Here is a 19,574-nt window from a genome sequence, read left to right on the forward strand (position 1 = left end):
TCGTTCAACCTTGATTATTTTATTGCCTGGGTAGAGCTGCGCGAGAGGTGCGCTGAACCCTGTCGACGTCAGTGGTCAACCATCCCCAAACGCGAAACCCCCACGAAAAAAAGCGCGTCGCGCGTTTAGTGAAGACTTCGGTTGGAGAAGGTTCTTTGTCGGGTTCCAAGTTCCAATATACGAGGGCCAACAATTGACAGGGAGTCGAGAAATTGCTTCCGACCATCCACGACTGAATTTTGACGCTAACTGTTCACCTATGAAGATATGGCATAGCCGAGCTTTTTGCCGCAGGCGACCACCGTAGTGTCTAGCATGTAATCATTCCCAAGATGCCCAGTTCGTTAAGAACCTTCCAAAAGCATAGATGAATACACCAATGTCCCGAATGTGTCCAAGGGTATTTCTCAAGCCCATTCAATCTTCTTCCTCTGACAGCACGATGGTCGGGATACTGGTATATCCTTGACCCCCACCATTCCCTTTACGATGACCTTCCAACTCCAATGCCATACTACGTGCGTCTGCCCTGCCGCGATCAACATCCACCAACATCATCAAGGGCAATGGCAAGAATATCAGGACTGCCAAAAACACAAAAGCGGGTCGGATTTCACCATATCGGTCCGTGATTGCGCCGACCACGGCCGGTCCAAAAATACTCGAGCCTTTGTCGGTAATAGCATACAGTGCGTAGAAAGACGCCTCAAATCCAGGCGGGATCAGCTCACCAAAGAATGCTCGGCAGTAAGATGACAGGCCACCGAGAACAAAGCCGTAGATCGCACCAAGGGGGTACATTTCCCAAGGCTGTTGCAAACCAAAGACTCCGTAGCGCTTGATGGCTGGGATAAATCCCAATAGCCCGTACAACGGAATGATCTCGAACAAGCAAATGCATGCGACGATTGTCTGAGACGCCCGCAGATTGAAGAATCGAGACAAGAAACTCCAGTAGAATGCACCGAGAACACCGGCTACCGTGGCGATGACATTGATCAACCCGAGTGCCTCCGTTTTCATACCAAGTGATGTTTTGGCGAACAAGACCGCCGTGCTTTGAAGAGTTAGCCAGAACACAAGTGGCGGTAAATCGTGATACTCACCCGCTCACTGTCGCGATGCTGTCGCTGAGGAGGAACCACGCACACAAGAAGATAAACATATCTTTCAGCTTGCGAGCATGCCCAATTGTCTTGAAGAGCGCCTTCCAGGCATATATGATGTATGCCAGCCATGCACGTTGCCCCGTCAGAGCAGCGGGCAATGGAGGACCCGGCCGTGGACGAAGCCACATTGCGGCTGGAATGCTGAATACGAACCACCAAATGCCCACCACCATTAAGACCAAGCGTAGCGAGAACGTGGTAGATCCAGTGGCAACGACCAAGAATATGGCGAAGATCTGCACCAACAGACCTGCAATATATCCGATTCCAATGCCATTCGACGAAATTCTGGTGGAGAGCTTGAGCTCAGGTGAAATGGTGAGCACGGAGTCCTGAGAGAGTGACTGGCCATCTGAACCATGGCGAGGGAGAAGATGAGCATCTGGCGAGGACAGCTGATGGTTATCTCGATCAATGTATCGCTCATCTTCCTCCAACGGCCCCAGATCTGCAGAATCCCGGTGGCTATTACCATGGGTCTGAAGGATGGTAGGGTGGTGGCGCACGAGAAGTGGCAGGAAGGAGTTGAGGAGGACGAATGAGGCACCAAAGCAAGTGTTGGAGATGATGGCAAGAAGAGCCCCCAGCAGATAAACCTTTGGAACAACTCCTATAAAGAGAATAGTGGCGGTTGCCCCGAGGAAGGCAAAGGCCAGGAGGAAAGTCTTTCGAAATCGACCGTGGTCGGCGGCACCAGACATGGAAATGATGAGGAGAGCTTGAACGAGGACACTGATGGAGAAGGTGTACATGGCAAAGCTAGCCGTGTTGATCTCGGCTCCCAGGAAGTAGATGACGCAGGAAGGAAGCTCGTTGTGGCCATGTTTGGGACCGGTCGGTGTGGTTGAGTTGGGAGTACCAGTCTGCCAACCAGCATGACAGGGAGTGGTCTTGTCACTGAAGAGCACACCTTGATCTCTGGCTAGTTGCTCGAGGGTGATGGGCAAGAATGAGCCTGCTGACGGTCAGAACTCCGAGGGACCTGAGACGAGGCAAGGGACATGGACGCAACTTACCCATCGCACAGATGGCAAAGACCTCGGCAGCCCAGCCATATGAGTACCAGCCCCATAGCTCCTTTCGGCTGGTAGGCCTCGTGTCCTGGTCCGCATATGTACTGTCATCTCTTGGATCGTCGAGGTCGTCCATGGCGGAGTCGGAGTCGTCCGAAGATGAGTCCCGCTCATCATCTGCCTCGACAGACGGAGTGGGAGAAATTAAGCTCGCACGGGATTGAGAGAGCTGGTGAGGAAGTAGTGGAGGTCTTGAGAAGGTATGGAAGTCTGGTTGCCCATGGCGAGGAGCCTGGTTCAAGTCAGTGATGGTCAACTGTTGGCCGCAGTTGGATAAAGATGAGATTGCGGTGCCAGGAGAAGCGGTACTGGAGGTTGTAGGCGGTGGGATGTGAAGGACCAACCATTTGGGAGAGCGGACGCCCGTGTGCCAGGGAAAAAGGTCGCCCCGGGCCTCGGACGGTGCCCGTCGAGCCTCTGATGTGGTCCTGGCTGCGGGGAGTCAGGGATCAAGAACCACCCCTAGAATATCACCTCCAGGCTCCAACCAGTAGCTAGGGCATTTGGTGATCCACCCGCCTCTGATCATTGATGCTCATCGTGTCTTTTGGAAGGTGCGTCTTTGCGATCAATCCTCACACCACAGGGCGCGAGATCACAAATCATGTAGATTTGCTATCACGGTCCAAGATGCTCCGGGGAGTAAATCGTCCACCTTGGTCGCTCGAAGAATGATAAAGGCAACAGAACAGATTGTGCAACTACTTCCAAGTCCAGTGGTGAAACGGGTCTTTATAGCAGGGCAACCCATTGTATCTATACCTCTGGATCTTTATCTCGCAGTCGCCGAAAGTAGACTCATGGCTCTGCTCAGTAGGCGGTTTGCGGTTAGTACGATGGATGAAGCTGTCCATCATTCATTTCTGCGTGCATTCGGAGTCTAGCTGGCCTACCAGAAGCTTCGTCGATCACACCCTCTAGTGAAAGAATGGGCATGGTGGTGTTGATGGCTTGCAAGTTGCAGCCGCTAACTAGAAAGACCGCTCATTCAATCTTCGCCTCGCCTCCAATCGCTGGGGCAGAATGTCATGGCGGAGATACGGGCCCAAATGTATCTGGATTCTACGCACCATCTGCCGTGATGGCGAAGTGCAACCCCTCATGAAATCTATCATCTTGGGCTGCCTAGCAGTGTCTATCCGTCCTGGATACAGGATTTATGGGCCCACCGTTTTCCATGGTGCAAGCAGTTCGATGGGTAAGCAATCGTCCTGGCGTCATTACGGTTCCAGATGTTTCGGTCCGCCGTATCTTGGTACCGTAGGCAATGTCATGTGACTGTGACCTGGTCGGAAGAGTGGCTTCCGTTTCGTCGCGCCTCGTAGTCAGTAGTATCCGTACCTAACTTGAAGTCAGCAGTGGTGGTTTCCTCCGCCTACGGTTGCCACCCACACACCCCAGCCCGACTGCGCCTGCCTGATGGTGGCTGCAGGCCCAGCTCACTGACTCCAGTCATTGGTTTGGGCAGCCGACTTCCGCGCGCGTGTTTGCCAGAACTTCAAGTTCAAGGCTAAGGCTCTTTGTTCATTCATCACAGGCATCTCACCCTACTCACCTTGGGCTGAACCTTTGATTCTTTCATCAATCCACTTCCAGCCTTCAACCCTTGACGGACAGACCACAACGCCCTCTCCTCTTTGACACATTCAAGGTACCTCGATTAAACCAATTGAACTCCTTGCCATAATCAATCCCCGATCATCTATTCTCTACCCCTCAAAGACAACCAACGCGCCGATCCTTGTTCCCTGGCTACGGAACCCTCATAGCCATCACCAACACTTCATTACCATCGCCATCACTACTACAATTCGCTAAAGACCAACTTGTTCCAGACCTGCTTGGAAACCCCACTCTCACGGCAGCCGCGGTCTTCTTGTCACCTCCAGAACAGCACCTCGCCATATTCAATCCCTCGAACCCTTCTCTCGGTATCGACCTTTGGCGGCCAAAAGAGGGCGCTCTTTATCTGCCGGTCATGTGTCATTTGATGGTACTACTCACGTCAATATGAACGGGGACAGGCCGACGGTCAACGGAGTGCAGCGCATGTCCAATGGTGTCCAAGAAGATGGATCGAGGCCTCTATCCCAGGCCGCAGTCTATCAAGCCGAAGGAATAAAACCACCTTCCAGGGCTTCCATACCTTCCCAAGATCGTGAACCCAGGCATACCAATGGCCTCTCAAAGGATACCCCTATGCGCCATTCCGTTGCACCTCCTGTGTCCACCCTCCGCTCTGAACAAGCCCCTCTCGAGATCCTTCAGTTGATTTCCAAGGACAGTTACCTGCCTCTCGCAGCTCTTGTCAACCGAGCCGCCCAGTCATGTTGGAACAACCTTGTGCTCTTGCTCGACCAGCTGGCATCCATACATATTCCAGATCCAAGTGGCGACTCCACAAGGTCGCTTCTCAACGGCCAGATCAACAATCAATCAAAGGCAAATCTTGAGAAGAAGGAGAAATTGTTACAGTTTGCCAACGATCAAAAAGCAGATTTCATCAAACTCCTGGTTCTGTTGCAGTGGAGTAGAGATGTCGAAAATGTCAGCAAAACGATTTCCATCAACTACTGGCTCATGACCCGCAGACAGGCGTATTGGGATGCCATCGCCTCACTCGTGCGCATCAAGCAAGACTCCGCTGGTTTTCAAGTTCCTGACCCTGATCTGAAAACTGCCGCCGAAATTCTTTCTAGAGGTCGAGCTCTGGATATCCCAACCCACGGATACATTCCGCAAAAAGACCTTTCCACCAAGCAAATTCTCCATGTTCTGAAGTCGCTAAACCGTATACTGGGAATTCGACTGGCCTTGTCTGGACCACTCCCTCCGCCTCTAAGAACCTTTTACATCCACGATGGCCGGGCTACTTTCATCGTCCAAAACGAGTTTGAAATGGATGTTTCGATTCTAGACGACACCCCGGATTCTCAATTCCGCATGGTTGACTTTCGTTTCAGCTTTTCTCCAGCACCAACCATGACAGATGGAATGAGAACCGAAATCGAACACTTGGCCAATTCAGTTATCGACCGTGACGGCCTGCAAGGCTGCTGTCTTTTCCTCCAGGAGTTGGTCCTCTCCTTCAAATTGGCCGAATATCACAAGCAAGCACTGGAGCTCGCCCGAACACAATGGGTGGGAAATATGCGCGTTGAGTTGATCCGACGAGCTGTGGTCGTACAGTACTGGTCGAACCGACAGACGACAAAGAGTTGGATCGAAATTGGGATCGCCACTGACCATCAACAATCTGATAGTCCTGCATTCTTGCCGCATTTGAAGGTGAAATGGACAAGGCAGGGGCAGTCCATGCCTCCCCCGAGCCTATCTTTGTCTCAGTCGGTTCTCAACCTCGAGCAGCTTCTACGTCAAGTTATCGCCCAAGACTCCACTCTTCTTCTTGACGATATCTATGACAACCTCAACGCCACGCCTCTTTACGCCAATGGTGACCTTTCATTAGAACAAACCGTCTCTATCACCGCCCCTGAGGACTGTACGATGATAATGCAACTTTCCCGCGCGTCCCACATCGACGTCCAAATTGATGCGGTCACTGGTGCTTTCGTCCTTAGTCCAGTCACTGAAAAGAGCGAGAGGCTACAATACGAGATCAACCGAGCACATGGTATTGGTGGCGAGATTGCCTCCAAATTGTTGAATTTCAGATGCAGTGTACTTGAATCAGCTATCGGCATTGCCATGTTGGCCAGCAACTGGGAATCGTTGCGTGCTTTCAAATTCAGCCCGTCAGAAATCAAGTCCTTGTTCGGTGGTCCTCTTGTCAGGCTCAATTTGTTTCGCAACCGACACTGGGGTTCGGATTATTTCCTTGCCATATCCCATACCCACAATGGTGATCAATGGTCGCTACTTCGTCAAACGAGACAGCCCAACTCAACTGGACCGGTCCATTTTGACGTGATTCGCAATCAGAAAATAAGCATCAAGCAAAAACTGAGTCCTGACTATTTTGACCGTCTGTCGGAATACGCCACGGGTCTTATATGTCTTCGTTGCAACGCCCAATATTTTGAACTGCGCCACGTTCCGTATGACCTCTCTCCCTTCCCAGACTTTGAAGAGAATTACAAGCTTCCAGAATTGTCTTTCCGATTGGATGGTCTGGGATCAGCATCTTTGCCTTTCGAACCCACGCAAAGCAAGGCTCTTTTGCGTGGCAGCAATAAAGACGATAACCCTCATCAAGTTGTCAAGGTGCGATTTGACGGGGTCAATCCTGAAACAAATTTGGCGACCCTCATTGGCAGGATTCAAATCAATACCAGCGTTGTGGTGCTGCAACACCTTGAAAAATCAGCTCTGGATCGTGATGTGTCATTGAATCTCAGGCATCACACCGCGACAATTCGCATTGATACCTCCATTGGCGAAATCGCCATTCCAGCTATCCTAGGCAAGGCAAATCACCTCAGGAACACTATTTCTACGGTACAACAAATTCATCGTCTTCCGGGTATCAAGCTGCAGGCAGTCTCCAGCTCTGGATTCTCCGTTTGCTATTCTAGTTCCACACCCAAGGAATTGTCCGTACAGGTATCCTTCAAAGAGGGTCGGCAAACACCGCAGCTTACCTTTTTCCCCAATACGGACAATCCACATGCACTCCTTGCGGAGAAGTATTCGGATCTGCTCGCGTTCGACCACCTTCCTTTCGAAACCAGAATTCATAACTTTCTGACCTCCTTGGATATGACATATCCTTTGGTTGCGTATCTACACAACCTTCAACGGCAACATGGTTCTGGACTTGACCAAGGACAGTCAACAGCATCAACACAAAATCTTTCCACCGTCCGGGCCCACATCCTAGTGCGAAGTGCTCAACATTTCGCAATCCAATATTTCACAAATTCAAATACCCTGTCCAAAGATGCAACGCCGGTGGCTCACACCAACCTGGTAGCGAGGCTTGAGATACTACCACACGTCGATACCGGATCAAAGAAACCCATGTGGCTGGTTCGTGCGGCCTTGGAAGAGGTCCAAGCTTATTCAAGGGCATCATTCTCCAATGCTGCACTACGGCAAAAACTTCGACAGGGAGTTTTCTCGCGCACGGACGTACCAACTCAATGGCTCACACTCGATAGCGCTGCTGCGTGTTTGGCTGAGAATCCCGAACCTCTGCTCACAGAGATCCATGCTCTTCTCATGGCTTTCGTTAAAGAGCAAAAGACCAACCAAGCAGGGAAGGACACACCCGCCAAAGCAGATGCTCAAAAGCCACAGTCAAATAATTTGCCAAATGGCAACGTCAAGTCGAAGCCCCAGCCTCGTGCTCAAGGGAAGATGCAAGCACCAATGCCAATTGCAAACGGAACAGGGAAACAGCCGCAACAGAAGGCTAACAACAACAATCCCACGGGCCGAGCATTCCCCTCAAAGGGTCAGCCCAAAGCAAATACCCCTAACAATCAGGACAATCCAATCACACTGGATTAGAAACTCTGGATGTAATGAGCTACGATTGGTGGAGATTGGGTTCCATTTTTCTTTTCTCTTGTACGCGATTTATTGACGTCTTGAATCACCCCACAATGATGTGGTTTAGCGCTATACCCAACTTGATGGCAAGGCAAAGGGGTCTTCGAGGTGGGATCTTGTCTCTCATGATCGCCTAATGCGCTCTTAGGGTGACAAAATAGAGGTATGGGGACAGCTGAGCCTGATAACATGCCATTTCCCGAACAAATAAACTACAAATAACCAGCTTCAAGTGAACTCCTTTATGAGACTATCATCCCATGTTCGCTACCTCGTATGTTCGTTTGATTTTTGAGGTCTGGACCAAGTATCTTAGTGTTTCATTCCAAATTCATGGATCAATGAAGCGCAGCAATCACACTTCACGTCCTAGGATCAAGGTACCACTATCAGAAGAATCCTCTGCTTAACAGCACATGCACGGATGAATCGAAATCATGAACAATTTCTTTATCTCCTTTCTAGCCCCGAGCGCAGTCCGTTTGTTGCTAAACCTGTTCTCTAACTAAGATTTTCCAGAGAGGCCTTGATCTGCAAAGCCAACAATTTTGAGTAGTAGCGACACAGCGCGAGATTTCCACCCATGAACCAGAAGCCCGGATGGCCAGTCTTACGCCAAATAGTCCGCATCTCGCCCTCGGCGTCATAGCCCCAGATGTCGCCAACACGGTCGGCGATCTCATCGCCGAAGATCTCTCGTGCCTGGGTCCTCATGTTCTGATATCCCGTAGCGAAGACGATCTCATCGGCTTCCAGCTTCGAACCGTCGGCGAATCGGATTGCGTGTGGCAGGATCTCCTCGATCTCCTGCCCCTGCTTGACCTTGACTTTACCATCAATGATCAGTTGTGAGCCGCCAACGTCAATATAATAGCCGCCTCCGCGCTGGAAGTATTTCATGAAAAGCCCTGAGTTCTCAGGGCCTGAGTCGAGTTTGAAACCGGCCTTCTCGAGCCCTTCAAGCGTTTTAATGTCGTGTTGACGCTGGAGTTCGGTGACCTTGACTTGGAGCGATTTTAGCACTTCGCTTGGCAGGCTGTGCAGCCATAAGTCAGCGTCGTCCACGGGCGGGCCGTTCTCATCATATAGGCCTGCGAGTCCAATGTTGGTGATCGCCTCGCTAGAGATGACGCAGGTTGTAGAGCGCTGCACGAGCGTAACGTCGTAGCCCTTCTCGTAGAAGTCCTGCGATATGTCGTGCCCGGAGTTGCAGGATCCAACGACGACGGCCTTTTTGCCTTTGCGGTTGGGTTGGGCGCCACGAAACTCTGACGAGTGGCAGAGAACGTCACCTTTGAAGTTTTCGAGGCCCTTGGTGTAGGAAGGAAAGTTCTTCTTGCCTGAATGGCCTGTTGCTTGGATGACGTGCTTGGGGTGGAGGGTGCGAGTTTCAGTGCTTTCGTCGACCTTAGTCCGTTTAACGGTCACCGTCCACAGCTTCTTTGACTCATCCCAAGAAGTCGATTCGAGGGTTGTCTTGACCCAGACGTTGAGCTCGAGGAGCTTGGCATATGCCTCGAAGAATTCACCGAGCTTGTCTTTGGGAGTGAAGATTGGCCAGTGGGCTGGGAAATTGATGTATGGCATGTGGTCATACCAAACGGGATCATGGAGCACCAGCTGGTGGTATCTTCGTCGCCAATTGTCTCCGATTCGGTCCTCGCTATCAATGAGGAGAGTATCGACGCCTAGATTCTTCAATCGTGCTCCCACAGTTAGGCCTGCCTGTCCGGCACCTGTTTATTATCAATAAATCGCAGATGCAGGAGTTCCAGGAGCAACACGTACCTACAACTAAAACCACGGGCTCTTTGTTTTCAAAGTCAATATCTTGGCTTCGCCTCTCCTGCCAATTCTTGCGGTCGATCTTTCCACCGTGTTCGACGCCCTTGGGGCGGCGGTGGTTGACCATTTCTTCATGTCCAGCGATGTCTCGCAGTGTGGTGAAGAGGGTGAAAATCTGCCATTTACCCTCATACTCTGCTAGTCTGACCACACCCTGGCCACTGCCCGACTTCGAGGTGAAGGTGGTAAAGAATATTATTCCTTTTGTGTCTCCAGTGCCGTCAAACACTCCATACTGTGGTGACCGATAGGCGGTGCTTCTGTCAATCTCGATCTTTGTGATGGGACACTGCTGAGCTAGGAACGACGCAACTTGTTGACGACCCTTCATGGTATGCATGTCCCATGACAGCACTAGATGGTCTCGCCAATAGCCGCCCTCAAGGAAGAGCTCAGCAATTGCTTTCGTATCTTGTCGCTCGAGGGACGTATTGAGGGATTTAACGATATTGTTTGCGATCTCGTTTGGATCTGCAGCTGTCGATTCGGCAGTCTTTGGCCATTTCGCGAGCGGTATATTGACTGAACCGGGAACACAGCGGTCCTTGGACAATGTCAACCCGGGGTTGGTTGCCGATTGCACCTGGACACTCATTTTTGTTGCTGGTGATACGATGGATTCTAATGGGTATGGGGAACCTTTTGCTGGCGAAAATATTTAGTTTAGAAGTTATGTCAGTCGACACGCTCAAAGAACTATCGAAATTATCGTATTTGTGTAATGAATTCTTCGGCTCTGGATGCAGGAACAAAATAAACGAGCTTCCAATCAAGATCGTACAGACAAGCGGATAACCACTTGGATCTGAGTTCCAGATAAAGTTAAGGGATTGAGGTTGAGAGTTTTCAATAGCTGTGAGTGATCGTGTCACACCGAGAGAGCCGAATCGATTTCATTAACCAAAAGACAGATTCATATGATGGTCCAGAGGGTCACAACCCTTTATTTATATTATTGAGCGTCGTGGCATTGACGATAGAAGAGTGCAATGCACCCCGCACACAATTACGAGCTCCCAGCTCACGCGGCTATCGATAAAGGCGCACCACCCGCAGTCAACTGGATCAACTGCTGCCAAGCACACCCGCACATATGACGAGCAAGCCACGAACTTTTGGCGGCGTCTTGCTTATTGGATACAAGCCGGAATCAGATTCTCCAATGCAGGGCGAAAATCAAGTTCCCCATGGTCGGGGGAATGGCTTGACGGGGAAACCATAAATGGGGTGTGAAAGCACTGCCGGATCTATCCGCCCGACCGGCTATACAGAACCGGATCCGATCTCTGCCACTGGACCGGTGACAGGTTCCGCAGCCTCGACATAACCAGGGAAGCAGGAGCGTAACAAATCCCATAGTTGGATTTGGGAATATTCATCTTCGTCGGACTATGCATGGAGGGTGACAATGTTTGCCATCCTGCTTATTAAAGTCTGGTACAAAAAATCTTGCAATTGGCTCTTCCACAGACGAAGGGCTGAAGTGGAGATGGCTGGCTTCTCGACGCTGTAGCCAAGAGGGCTCACCCTGGGCTTAACAGTGACACACTCAATGGGATAATTACCATTGGCCCAGGCTGCCGCTGGTCGGATGACATCCAGATCGATTAACCGATGAATCGCATGACAAGAAAGCGCTCGGTTTGCTGGGCAATTCATGATCAAGAATTGCCATTCAGTTGGTAAAGGATAGAAAGGACTTCAAAGTCTTTTCTTATAGTAGGGCTCGAGTCGGTGAATTCTGAGATGAATCGCAACATTTTTGTGCACCACAGTTCAAATCCAGCGGGCAAGGCTTCATGAAGCCTCGAGTCTGTCGAAGTTTTGAAGGCGTGGAAGATCAACAACTGCCCAAACATCTGCCCTGAGGCAAAGAATTTCAAAGGCATGAAGTTCTTCATTTTTGCGCAGATTTCCCATACTAGAGGCCAATCCATTGCATGTTGGAGAGATTCTCGGCACAATGACAGATCTTTTTCGGTCAAGGACGACGGGGCCTGGATTGCTTTGTACAAAAACGGCCTTCCGAGGTGGAAAATGGATACACGATAGCGAGTGTAGAGTAAAGCAACGACCACAGCATCTGCAGGTGATCTGAAAGCTTGAGCGGGATTTTCATCGGTGTATTTAAGTGTATCAGGCAGGTTCGCACTCCATTGTTCAAGCTGATGTTGTAGCTCATTCGCCAGTGCAGGGGATGGATTGACATAAAACAACTCCTCTCGTATCCTGGTGAGGATGATTCTGTGTGCTATCTGAGCCAGAAAATGATAGTGATAATAAGAGTCGTCGGAGCTCCGTGAACGAGACCTGTTCATGTATGAGAATGCTGTGAACTTCGGGAGAGGGACAACGTCCTCCCATTCCTTGAAGGCGCTCGCCGGCAGCTCCAACTCTTGTACGATGACGGTTTCCAGTAAGATGGCACTCCAGAACAATCGGGAGTAGATGTCCGCTGTCCATTCGTCGTAAGGCTCCGGCGGGCATTTCCAGAATGCGATACAGCTGGTGGCTGCACGACTTGTCATCATCCACTCGTCCACGGGTCTCATGGTCTGGGCGAAAAAGACTGCTGAGGTCAGGTAGAATTGGCAACTTTGAATATCGCGATCGCAGAGACAAAAACCCACACGTTTTCGTGCTTCGTTGAACAAGCTCAAGCCCGAGATGTCCTCATCGATAATCTGCATGACCAGAGGAGGCAAGGTGGAGTATTGGGACGTATCAAATTCCCCCTCGTGATGTGCTTTGACTGCCATACAGCCTAAAGTCATGACGTTGAGCACCAAACAGGTCTCCATGTCATAACCGAATCCTTCTCGAACAACAACGGCAAGTGTATTCAGGAAATAGTAATCTCGGTCGATGAAAGGATAGACCCGGTTGAAAGTGTCAAAGTAAGCGTTGGATAAGTCTTTGACGCAAGATATGCTGAGAGTGGATAGCCATTCGCCAAAGTGATTATTGAGGTCGGGTCGTATGGTTGCATCCAAGGGCCGTCTCTCGGATTCTAAACGGGTTGGATAGCTGTTGTCTAGTCGGCTAACGATTTCGATGAGCTCCTGCGGGAGAGACTGTTTGACACCACGCCAGTGGACTGTTTGATGTGCACTGAAAGATAGGACTAAATTGTCATCGGGAATCGCAAGAGCTTGTCTGGATAGGTGAGTCTGCGGTGAAACAACCGATCTGCTCGACTGTGCCGAATCTAGATGGAACGGGCTTCCCATTGCAACGTTCAAATTGCTCGAGCCCGGTCGCTCGCGTTCGGAATCGGATGAAATCTCGAGCTGAGGCCGAGCGGATAAATGATCTAGTTTGAACTCGACTCTCTTCAGAGTGTTGAACAACATGCTCATGGATACCTCGTTCCTGTTACTAACGTTAGACGACAAAGCCAGCATTGCCTCGAGCTTTCAGCCTAAACATACTTGGTCGGCTTTCGTTCAGCATAAGTGCACTCAATGCCCAGAGTCTTGCAGAGACTACAAGGGAGGTCTTCGTCGCATCGTGTCTTCTTGGCACGGCATGCTTGACAGGCCTCAACATTATTTTAGCAGAGAATCGTGTCAATTTAGAGGGTCGGTGGTCGGTGAATAGTTACCTGTCGGGCAATGAAGTTGCGTTGCCGTTTCGGAGGTTTCTCGCCGTCGTCGTGCAACAGTGCAGCATGTCTGAGAGGACTGTCGACCTCATCATTACCTGGCAGCTCGGGGTTTGGCGTCATCGCCAGTTCGGTCGGATCTCACAAATCATCGATCGCGAATACTTGTAGTGGCTGTAAGGAGCATAGAAGATGAATAGTGATGAAGAACTAGAAATTCGAGGGGGAAGCAGAAGATACTGAGTTAGTACGGTCCACCCCACTAGGCCATTAGTACTGGTCTAAATGATGCTTATCCGTCTAGCGTGACAGCCATTCTCGGTTGCCCAATGTCGACACATTGTGTTCCGGCCATTCTAACTAGAACGCCACTTCGCAGCGTAACTTGGTGCAGCAGCGATTCACTGAGGTGGAAGGTGTACACATCCTAGGTATCTGATAATGAGTTTAGCTTGCCTGTTTGAAATCATGACGGCTGTTCCTCGTGGGCAAGCCGAAGCCTAGCTTTTTGTCTCGGTGTCCACAACTTGAATTTTTTATTCCTGATTACCCCTCACCATCGGGTCAAGTTGATCGTCTTTGGGTTTCATCATGAGCACAACCGTACGTGATGGAAAATTCGTGAGATATATACTCTGTCTGTCTAACTCCATTCTATCTTATCAACATGTCTTCTTGCGCGATCTATCCCGATCTTGCGGGGAAAATCGCATTAATCATGGGAATTGGCCAAGTAGGGAGTACCGAGTCCAAGATATGGGGGAATGGAGCGGCCATTGCTAGCATCTTGTGTCAAAACAAGGTAAAGGTGTTTGGGTGTGATTTAAACCTGGCAGCCGCAGAATTTACAGCACGTCGTCTGCATGACATGAATGGTATATGCGATGTCATGGCTGCAGACGTGACCAAGTTGACCGACGTTCAGAAGGTGGTGGATACGGTTATGGCCAAGTACGGCAGGATTGACATCCTGGTCAACAACGTCGGCTTGACAACCTCAGGCGACCCTGTGAGCTTACCTGAGGCGATCTGGGACCGGCAACTTGAGGTTAACCTGAAGAGTGTGTACCTGTGCTGCCATGTCGTATTGCCGATTATGGAGAGACAAAAATCGGGATCGGTGGTCAACAATGCCAGCATAGCTGGGTTGAGATATTTAGGCAAGCCTCAAGTAGCCTACAACTCGGCCAAGGCAGCGGTGATTCATTTTACCAAAGTCACAGGTGTGCTATATGCTGGGAAAGGGATCAGGATGAATTCGGTGGTCCCTGGGTTCATACATACGCCATTGGTTGAGAAGTTTGGCCAGAGTGAGCTAGCATCCGACCGAGAGACATTTCGCAAGATAACAGAGCATAATGTACCGATGGGACGAATGGGAGATTCATTCGATGTCGCTAACGCAGCTGTTTTCCTCGCGAGCGATGCGGCCAAGTACATCACTGCACAGGAGATTGTCGTCGACGGCGGACTAACCAGCTCGACGGGAACATGAGTGAAATGGATGTAACAGCGGGACAGGTCTTGCTAGCAACGCGGGTCACACGAACCGATATCAAGACAAACCTGATAACAGCCTTGGAGTTGGAGTTCGAGGCACGCAAGTGGTGGTAGAACAGCGTTTCACTCTTTAGACCACAGATCTTGTGCCGGTCATGTTATCAGTTTGTTGGTGGCTACCTCAGCTAGGTGCTTAGTAGGTAGGTATGGGTGCTACCTCCAAGTGACGGCATCTTCTGAGAGCAACCTCAACCTCGCCAAACCGGAAGGTGTCAATGAGACGAGGGGTAAAAGAGAGAAGGAGGCATCCAGCACAGGAGTCTGGCAGGTGCGGGGAGTGCAGGGTTACGTCAGCCACAGATGTCGTCACGTGGTCGCGATCACCAAGAAATCGAAGGTTACCCGAGCCTTGATCAAAAAGGGCCTTAGGCTATGTCTCTTTATTGCCTAGTTTCAGGAACAACTAGCAGCCCCCAGGGAGTCGTTATATTGGAAATTATTGAGTGGATGTCACCGTTGCAGCCAGGCTCTCTCTCATGCTAGGCCAGCCTGCATCTCAATGAAGATCCCACACTTTATTCTTGTATACTGCTTACGAGCTACGGGCTGCCGCGTGCGTGCAATCTACTGATACCCACCAAAGGTACTTCATCCATTCAGGTTACACCACAGCCTGCAAGCCTGAGATTGAAGCCGTGTAACCAATATCTCTTCACCAGGGTAGTCGGTACGGATAACTGAAAATATGGAAAGTGACCTTTCCACACGACCTCACAGCCACCAAAGGCCTCCCACTGAGATGCGGCCAGGCTGCACGACTCACCATAATCACCTCCCATAACTACCAGCTTCCGACCCTCCAGCACTCCCCTCCCACCTATTTTCTCTGCGTTCCACGGACCACCACCGAAACCATGCGACTCCGACTTCCACAAAGTCCTCTCGAGTACGTCCTCCTTGCCGTTGGAGCTTTCTCCAGCTGTAGCAATGCAGTCGCTGTCAACCCATTGCCTGCCCCGCAAAACATAACCTGGGGATCAACTGGTCCGCTCCAGGTCGCCGGTTATCTGGTCTTGACCGGATCATCCAGCTCGATCGTCAACGACGCATGGGCTCGTGCTTGGACAACCATCTCGACTCTCCACTGGGTGCCAGCTGCCGTCGAGGCTCCCATTTCCACATTCGAGCCTTTCCCAACTCCGACAGCTTCACACAGAACCAGGAGAAATCCATCATATCTCAGTCAGATTGAACTCACCATCCAAGACAGTGAGGCTGATCTGCAACATGGGGTGGACGAGTCGTACTCCCTGGACATCACCCAGTCTTCCGCCTCGGTCACGATCCATGCCCAGACCGTCTGGGGAGCTCTTCATGCATTTACAACCCTACAGCAGATCATCATCTCCGATGGTAACGGCGGCCTTTTGATCGAGCAACCAGTGTCCATCAGCGATCAACCAAACTATCCGCATCGAGGCATTCTCATCGATAGTGGTCGCAACTTCATCAGCCCGAAGAAGATCTACGAGCAGATTGATGGCTTGGCCCTGTCCAAGCTGAATGTCTTGCACTGGCATATCGTTGATTCGCAATCCTGGCCGCTCCAGATCCAGGCATATCCACAGATGACCCAGGATGCTTACTCGGCCAGGGAAACCTACTCTCATGATGATGTTCGTAGCATCATCGCATATGCGAAAGCGAGAGGCGTTCGGGTGATCCCTGAGATCGACATGCCTGGACATGCTTCTTCTGGCTGGACTGCTGTTGATCCGGATATTATCGCGTGTGCTAATGCATGGTGGTCAAACGACGACTGGGCTCTGCATACGGCGGTGGAGCCTAACCCTGGCCAGCTTGACGTTCTGAACAACAAAACTTACGAGGTCGTCGCAAATGTGTACAATGAGCTCTCGGCACTGTTTTCCGATAATGTTTTTCACATTGGAGGCGATGAAGTTCACTCGAATTGCTTCAACTTCAGCTCCACAATCCGCGATTGGTTTGCGGCCAATTCGTCCCGGACTTATGACGACCTTTTGCAAGTCTGGGTAGACCGCTCTTTCCCAATCTTCTCCGCAGTCCCTGAACGCAGACTCATGTTGTGGGAAGACATTCTGACTGCTGCCGATCACGTCCAAGACTTGCCAAAGAATGTCATCCTCCAGAGCTGGAACAACGGGCTGGAAAACATCCAAAACCTGACTGCTCGAGGTTATGACGTGGTTGTTTCTTCGTCAGACTTCCTGTATCTCGACTGTGGATTTGGCGGCTGGGTCCCCAACGATCCTCGTTACAATGTTCCCGCAAACCCAAATGCCACTGGACCGCCCACGTTCAATTATGGTGGCGGCGGAGGATCCTGGTGCGCTCCTTACAAGACCTGGCAACGAATTTATGACTACGACTTCACCTTGAATTTGACCGACGCTCAGAAAAGCCACATCCTCGGGGCCGAAGCCCCTCTGTGGTCTGAGCAAGTCGATGATACAGTCATATCATCCAAGCTGTGGCCAAGAGCTGCTGCGTTGGCTGAGCTCACCTGGTCTGGAAATAGAGATCCAGCGACAGGAGTGAAGCGGACAACGCAAATGACACAGAGAATCTTGAATTTCCGGGAGTACTTGGTCGCCAATGGCATTGGCGCGACAGCCTTGGTGCCCAAATACTGTCTCCAGCATCCACATGCATGCGACTTATATTACAATCAAACCGCGTTGACCGATTACTTTGTGAGTTCTTGAAAAGATCCATGTTCCGCCACAAATTTGGCACCATTCTCGCGCTTCGATGTGACTGGTGATACTCCGGAGGAAGTCCATGTATCTGTCCACATGAATCCGTCACAGTCTTCAGCCCGTAAAGGATGACAATACTGCTACTAGTGCAAGATGAAATTCTTGCGTTCTGGTTGGACCACAGATCTTGATTGTCTGATGATCTTGGGGAAAAGCACCCTTGTCACGTGCAGCCCACTCTCCGAGATCAAGAAGGAGTTCGGTCTGGCAAATCATGCTCATGTGTTGAGCCATCTCGAAATGAAAGCTTTTTGTTCTTTAGTGTCCTTCATCCTCCGACGGCCAGTTGGGCTGTTTGATTTCAATTCCGAGATCGGGGCGCTCTCGCGACGTATGCTTGTGCGGGGTTCGGATGAGCAGGTATATCATGCCGTGACTACCTAGGTAACTCGGTATACGGGGTAGTGTGAACACCCTGTTAACCATTTAATTGACACGTAATTCCTCCCTTATTTATTATCTTTCCGAAATTTTCATATTTTGGACCAGGCCGTGAAGAAAGTGTAAGCCATGGCTTCAAACGGTATTTCACCAGAGACCGCCAAAGGCGCCACCACAGTCGGAATACCCGTCACAAAAATACTCTCCACATTTGTTGCAAATGCCGGGCCACAGATTCTCACCAATAGAATGAGGGAAAGGCTCAAGGAGTATCTCATCGATTTTATTGCCGTTACCTTGGCCGCCAGCCACAGCTCTGACTCGACTGTAGCCATCTGTAACGCCGTCAAAGCTTTAGGCGGACAGGCAGGGTCATCCACGGTTCTGGGGAAAGGTAAAATGTTTACGCCTCAATATGCTGGTTTACTCAATGCCGCTCTGGGTCATTCGTTGGATTTTGATGACACATATGCCCCTGGCACTCTACATGCCGGGGTGACTGCTATTGCCGCAGGGTTGACCCAGGCAGAATTGCTGGGGGAAGTCGCAGACACCGACCGGTTTCTCATCGCAGTTGCCGTTGGATACGAGATTACCTGTCGGCTCGGTAAGGAACTAGGAAATGAAGCATATGCCCGAGGTTTCCACAATACTTCTACAGCAGGGATATTTGGAGCAGTGGCGACAATCGCAGTGCTCAAGAACCTTTCCGTTGATTTGATTGAGAATGCTTTCGGCCTAGCTGGCTCCAAAGCTTCAGGCACTATGCAATATCTGGAGAATGGTAGTTGGAACAAGAGACTGCATCCAGGATTTGCGGTGCACGATGCTTTCCTCTGCACTGCATTGGCAGAGGCTGGTGTGATTGGTGCAGCGAAGATTTTCGAAGGTCCTTTCGGATTTCTTCAAGGCTACAGCCCGAAAGTGGACAAGGATCTCGCATACCTGACAAGTGATCTTGGGCAACGATGGGAGTTTCTCGAAACCTCGTTGAAGCCATATCCGGCCTGTCGGATGACGCACGGATTCATCGAACATGCTGCGAAATTCGGTTTTGATAAAGGCTGTGTGACAGCTGATGAAGTCAAACAGATCACATTGTCTCTGAGCCCTAATAATGTCAGCGTTGTTGGCGCAACCACGAAGAATAAAATTCATCCCGAGAACATGGTTGATGCCCAGTTCTCAGCATACTTCACCACGGCAAACAGTTTTCTGTTCGGTTCGGCCAATGGCGTCCGGTGTTACGAGAAGGATCGACTCTCCAACTCGGACATCCGACAATTGTGTGATAAAACCACCTGTGTGGCTGACAAATCTCTCCGGCAGTTTGGGTCGAAGCTGAGAATCGACTATGAGAACGGCACTTTTGACCAAGTGACAATTCCTTATCCTTTGGGAGAAGCTCAACATCCTTTCACTAGAGACCAGGTGGATGCCAAATTCTTTAGCTTGGTAAACCCTGTGCTTGGCGAGGAAAGGGCTTCGTTGATTAGGGATATTGTGAACGATATTGAGGAGCATCGGGTCACAGAATTGCTTCAGTTGTTACTTTAAAAGCCCACAGCCATGGTCTTGACAGGAGTACATCGTACTACATTTAGTCGCTCAAACCATATTCAGCAAATCGAACCAACCATTGAAGACCGAGGTGCAGTAACTAATCTCAGGAAGTGCTTCCTCTTGC

The 19,574-nt window shown here is 50.5% G+C and overlaps 7 protein-coding genes across 7 annotated transcripts; 4 read left to right on the forward strand and 3 right to left on the reverse strand.

Moving 5' to 3' along the window:
• Positions 1-417: 417 nt before the first annotated feature.
• On the reverse strand, positions 418-3,178 carry LTR84_005828 (uncharacterized protein; the record flags this gene model as incomplete). Its single annotated transcript, XM_064849392.1, has 4 exons — positions 418-1,057; positions 1,107-2,124; positions 2,186-2,674; positions 3,136-3,178. 4 exons carry the CDS (start codon positions 3,176-3,178, stop codon positions 418-420), a joined length of 2,190 nt encoding a protein of 729 aa, XP_064703616.1.
• A 1,074-nt stretch (positions 3,179-4,252) lies between these two features.
• LTR84_005829 (uncharacterized protein) lies at positions 4,253-7,714 on the forward strand (the record flags this gene model as incomplete). The annotated part of the gene is made up of 1 exon (XM_064849393.1): positions 4,253-7,714. One exon carries the CDS (start codon positions 4,253-4,255, stop codon positions 7,712-7,714), a length of 3,462 nt encoding a protein of 1,153 aa, XP_064703617.1.
• A 543-nt stretch (positions 7,715-8,257) lies between these two features.
• Positions 8,258-10,196, reverse strand: LTR84_005830 (uncharacterized protein; the record flags this gene model as incomplete). The annotated part of the gene is made up of 2 exons (XM_064849394.1): positions 8,258-9,492; positions 9,545-10,196. 2 exons carry the CDS (start codon positions 10,194-10,196, stop codon positions 8,258-8,260), a joined length of 1,887 nt encoding a protein of 628 aa, XP_064703618.1.
• Positions 10,197-11,262: 1,066 nt separating this feature from the next.
• On the reverse strand, positions 11,263-13,328 carry LTR84_005831 (uncharacterized protein; the record flags this gene model as incomplete). The annotated part of the gene is made up of 3 exons (XM_064849395.1): positions 11,263-12,973; positions 13,033-13,142; positions 13,206-13,328. The coding sequence occupies 3 exons, from the start codon at positions 13,326-13,328 to the stop codon at positions 11,263-11,265; spliced, it is 1,944 nt and encodes a 647-aa protein (XP_064703619.1).
• Positions 13,329-13,872: 544 nt separating this feature from the next.
• Positions 13,873-14,700, forward strand: LTR84_005832 (uncharacterized protein; the record flags this gene model as incomplete). Its single annotated transcript, XM_064849396.1, has 1 exon — positions 13,873-14,700. One exon carries the CDS (start codon positions 13,873-13,875, stop codon positions 14,698-14,700), a length of 828 nt encoding a protein of 275 aa, XP_064703620.1.
• A 919-nt stretch (positions 14,701-15,619) lies between these two features.
• On the forward strand, positions 15,620-17,452 carry LTR84_005833 (uncharacterized protein; the record flags this gene model as incomplete). Its single annotated transcript, XM_064849397.1, has 1 exon — positions 15,620-17,452. The coding sequence occupies one exon, from the start codon at positions 15,620-15,622 to the stop codon at positions 17,450-17,452; it is 1,833 nt and encodes a 610-aa protein (XP_064703621.1).
• Positions 17,453-18,016: 564 nt separating this feature from the next.
• On the forward strand, positions 18,017-19,444 carry LTR84_005834 (uncharacterized protein; the record flags this gene model as incomplete). Its single annotated transcript, XM_064849398.1, has 1 exon — positions 18,017-19,444. The coding sequence occupies one exon, from the start codon at positions 18,017-18,019 to the stop codon at positions 19,442-19,444; it is 1,428 nt and encodes a 475-aa protein (XP_064703622.1).
• Positions 19,445-19,574: the final 130 nt, after the last annotated feature.

The sequence above is a fragment of the Exophiala bonariae genome, assembly GCF_035927105.1.
Source record: "Exophiala bonariae strain CCFEE 5792 chromosome Unknown scaffold_22, whole genome shotgun sequence".
In the NCBI taxonomy this organism is placed as follows: Eukaryota; Fungi; Ascomycota; class Eurotiomycetes; order Chaetothyriales; family Herpotrichiellaceae; genus Exophiala; species Exophiala bonariae.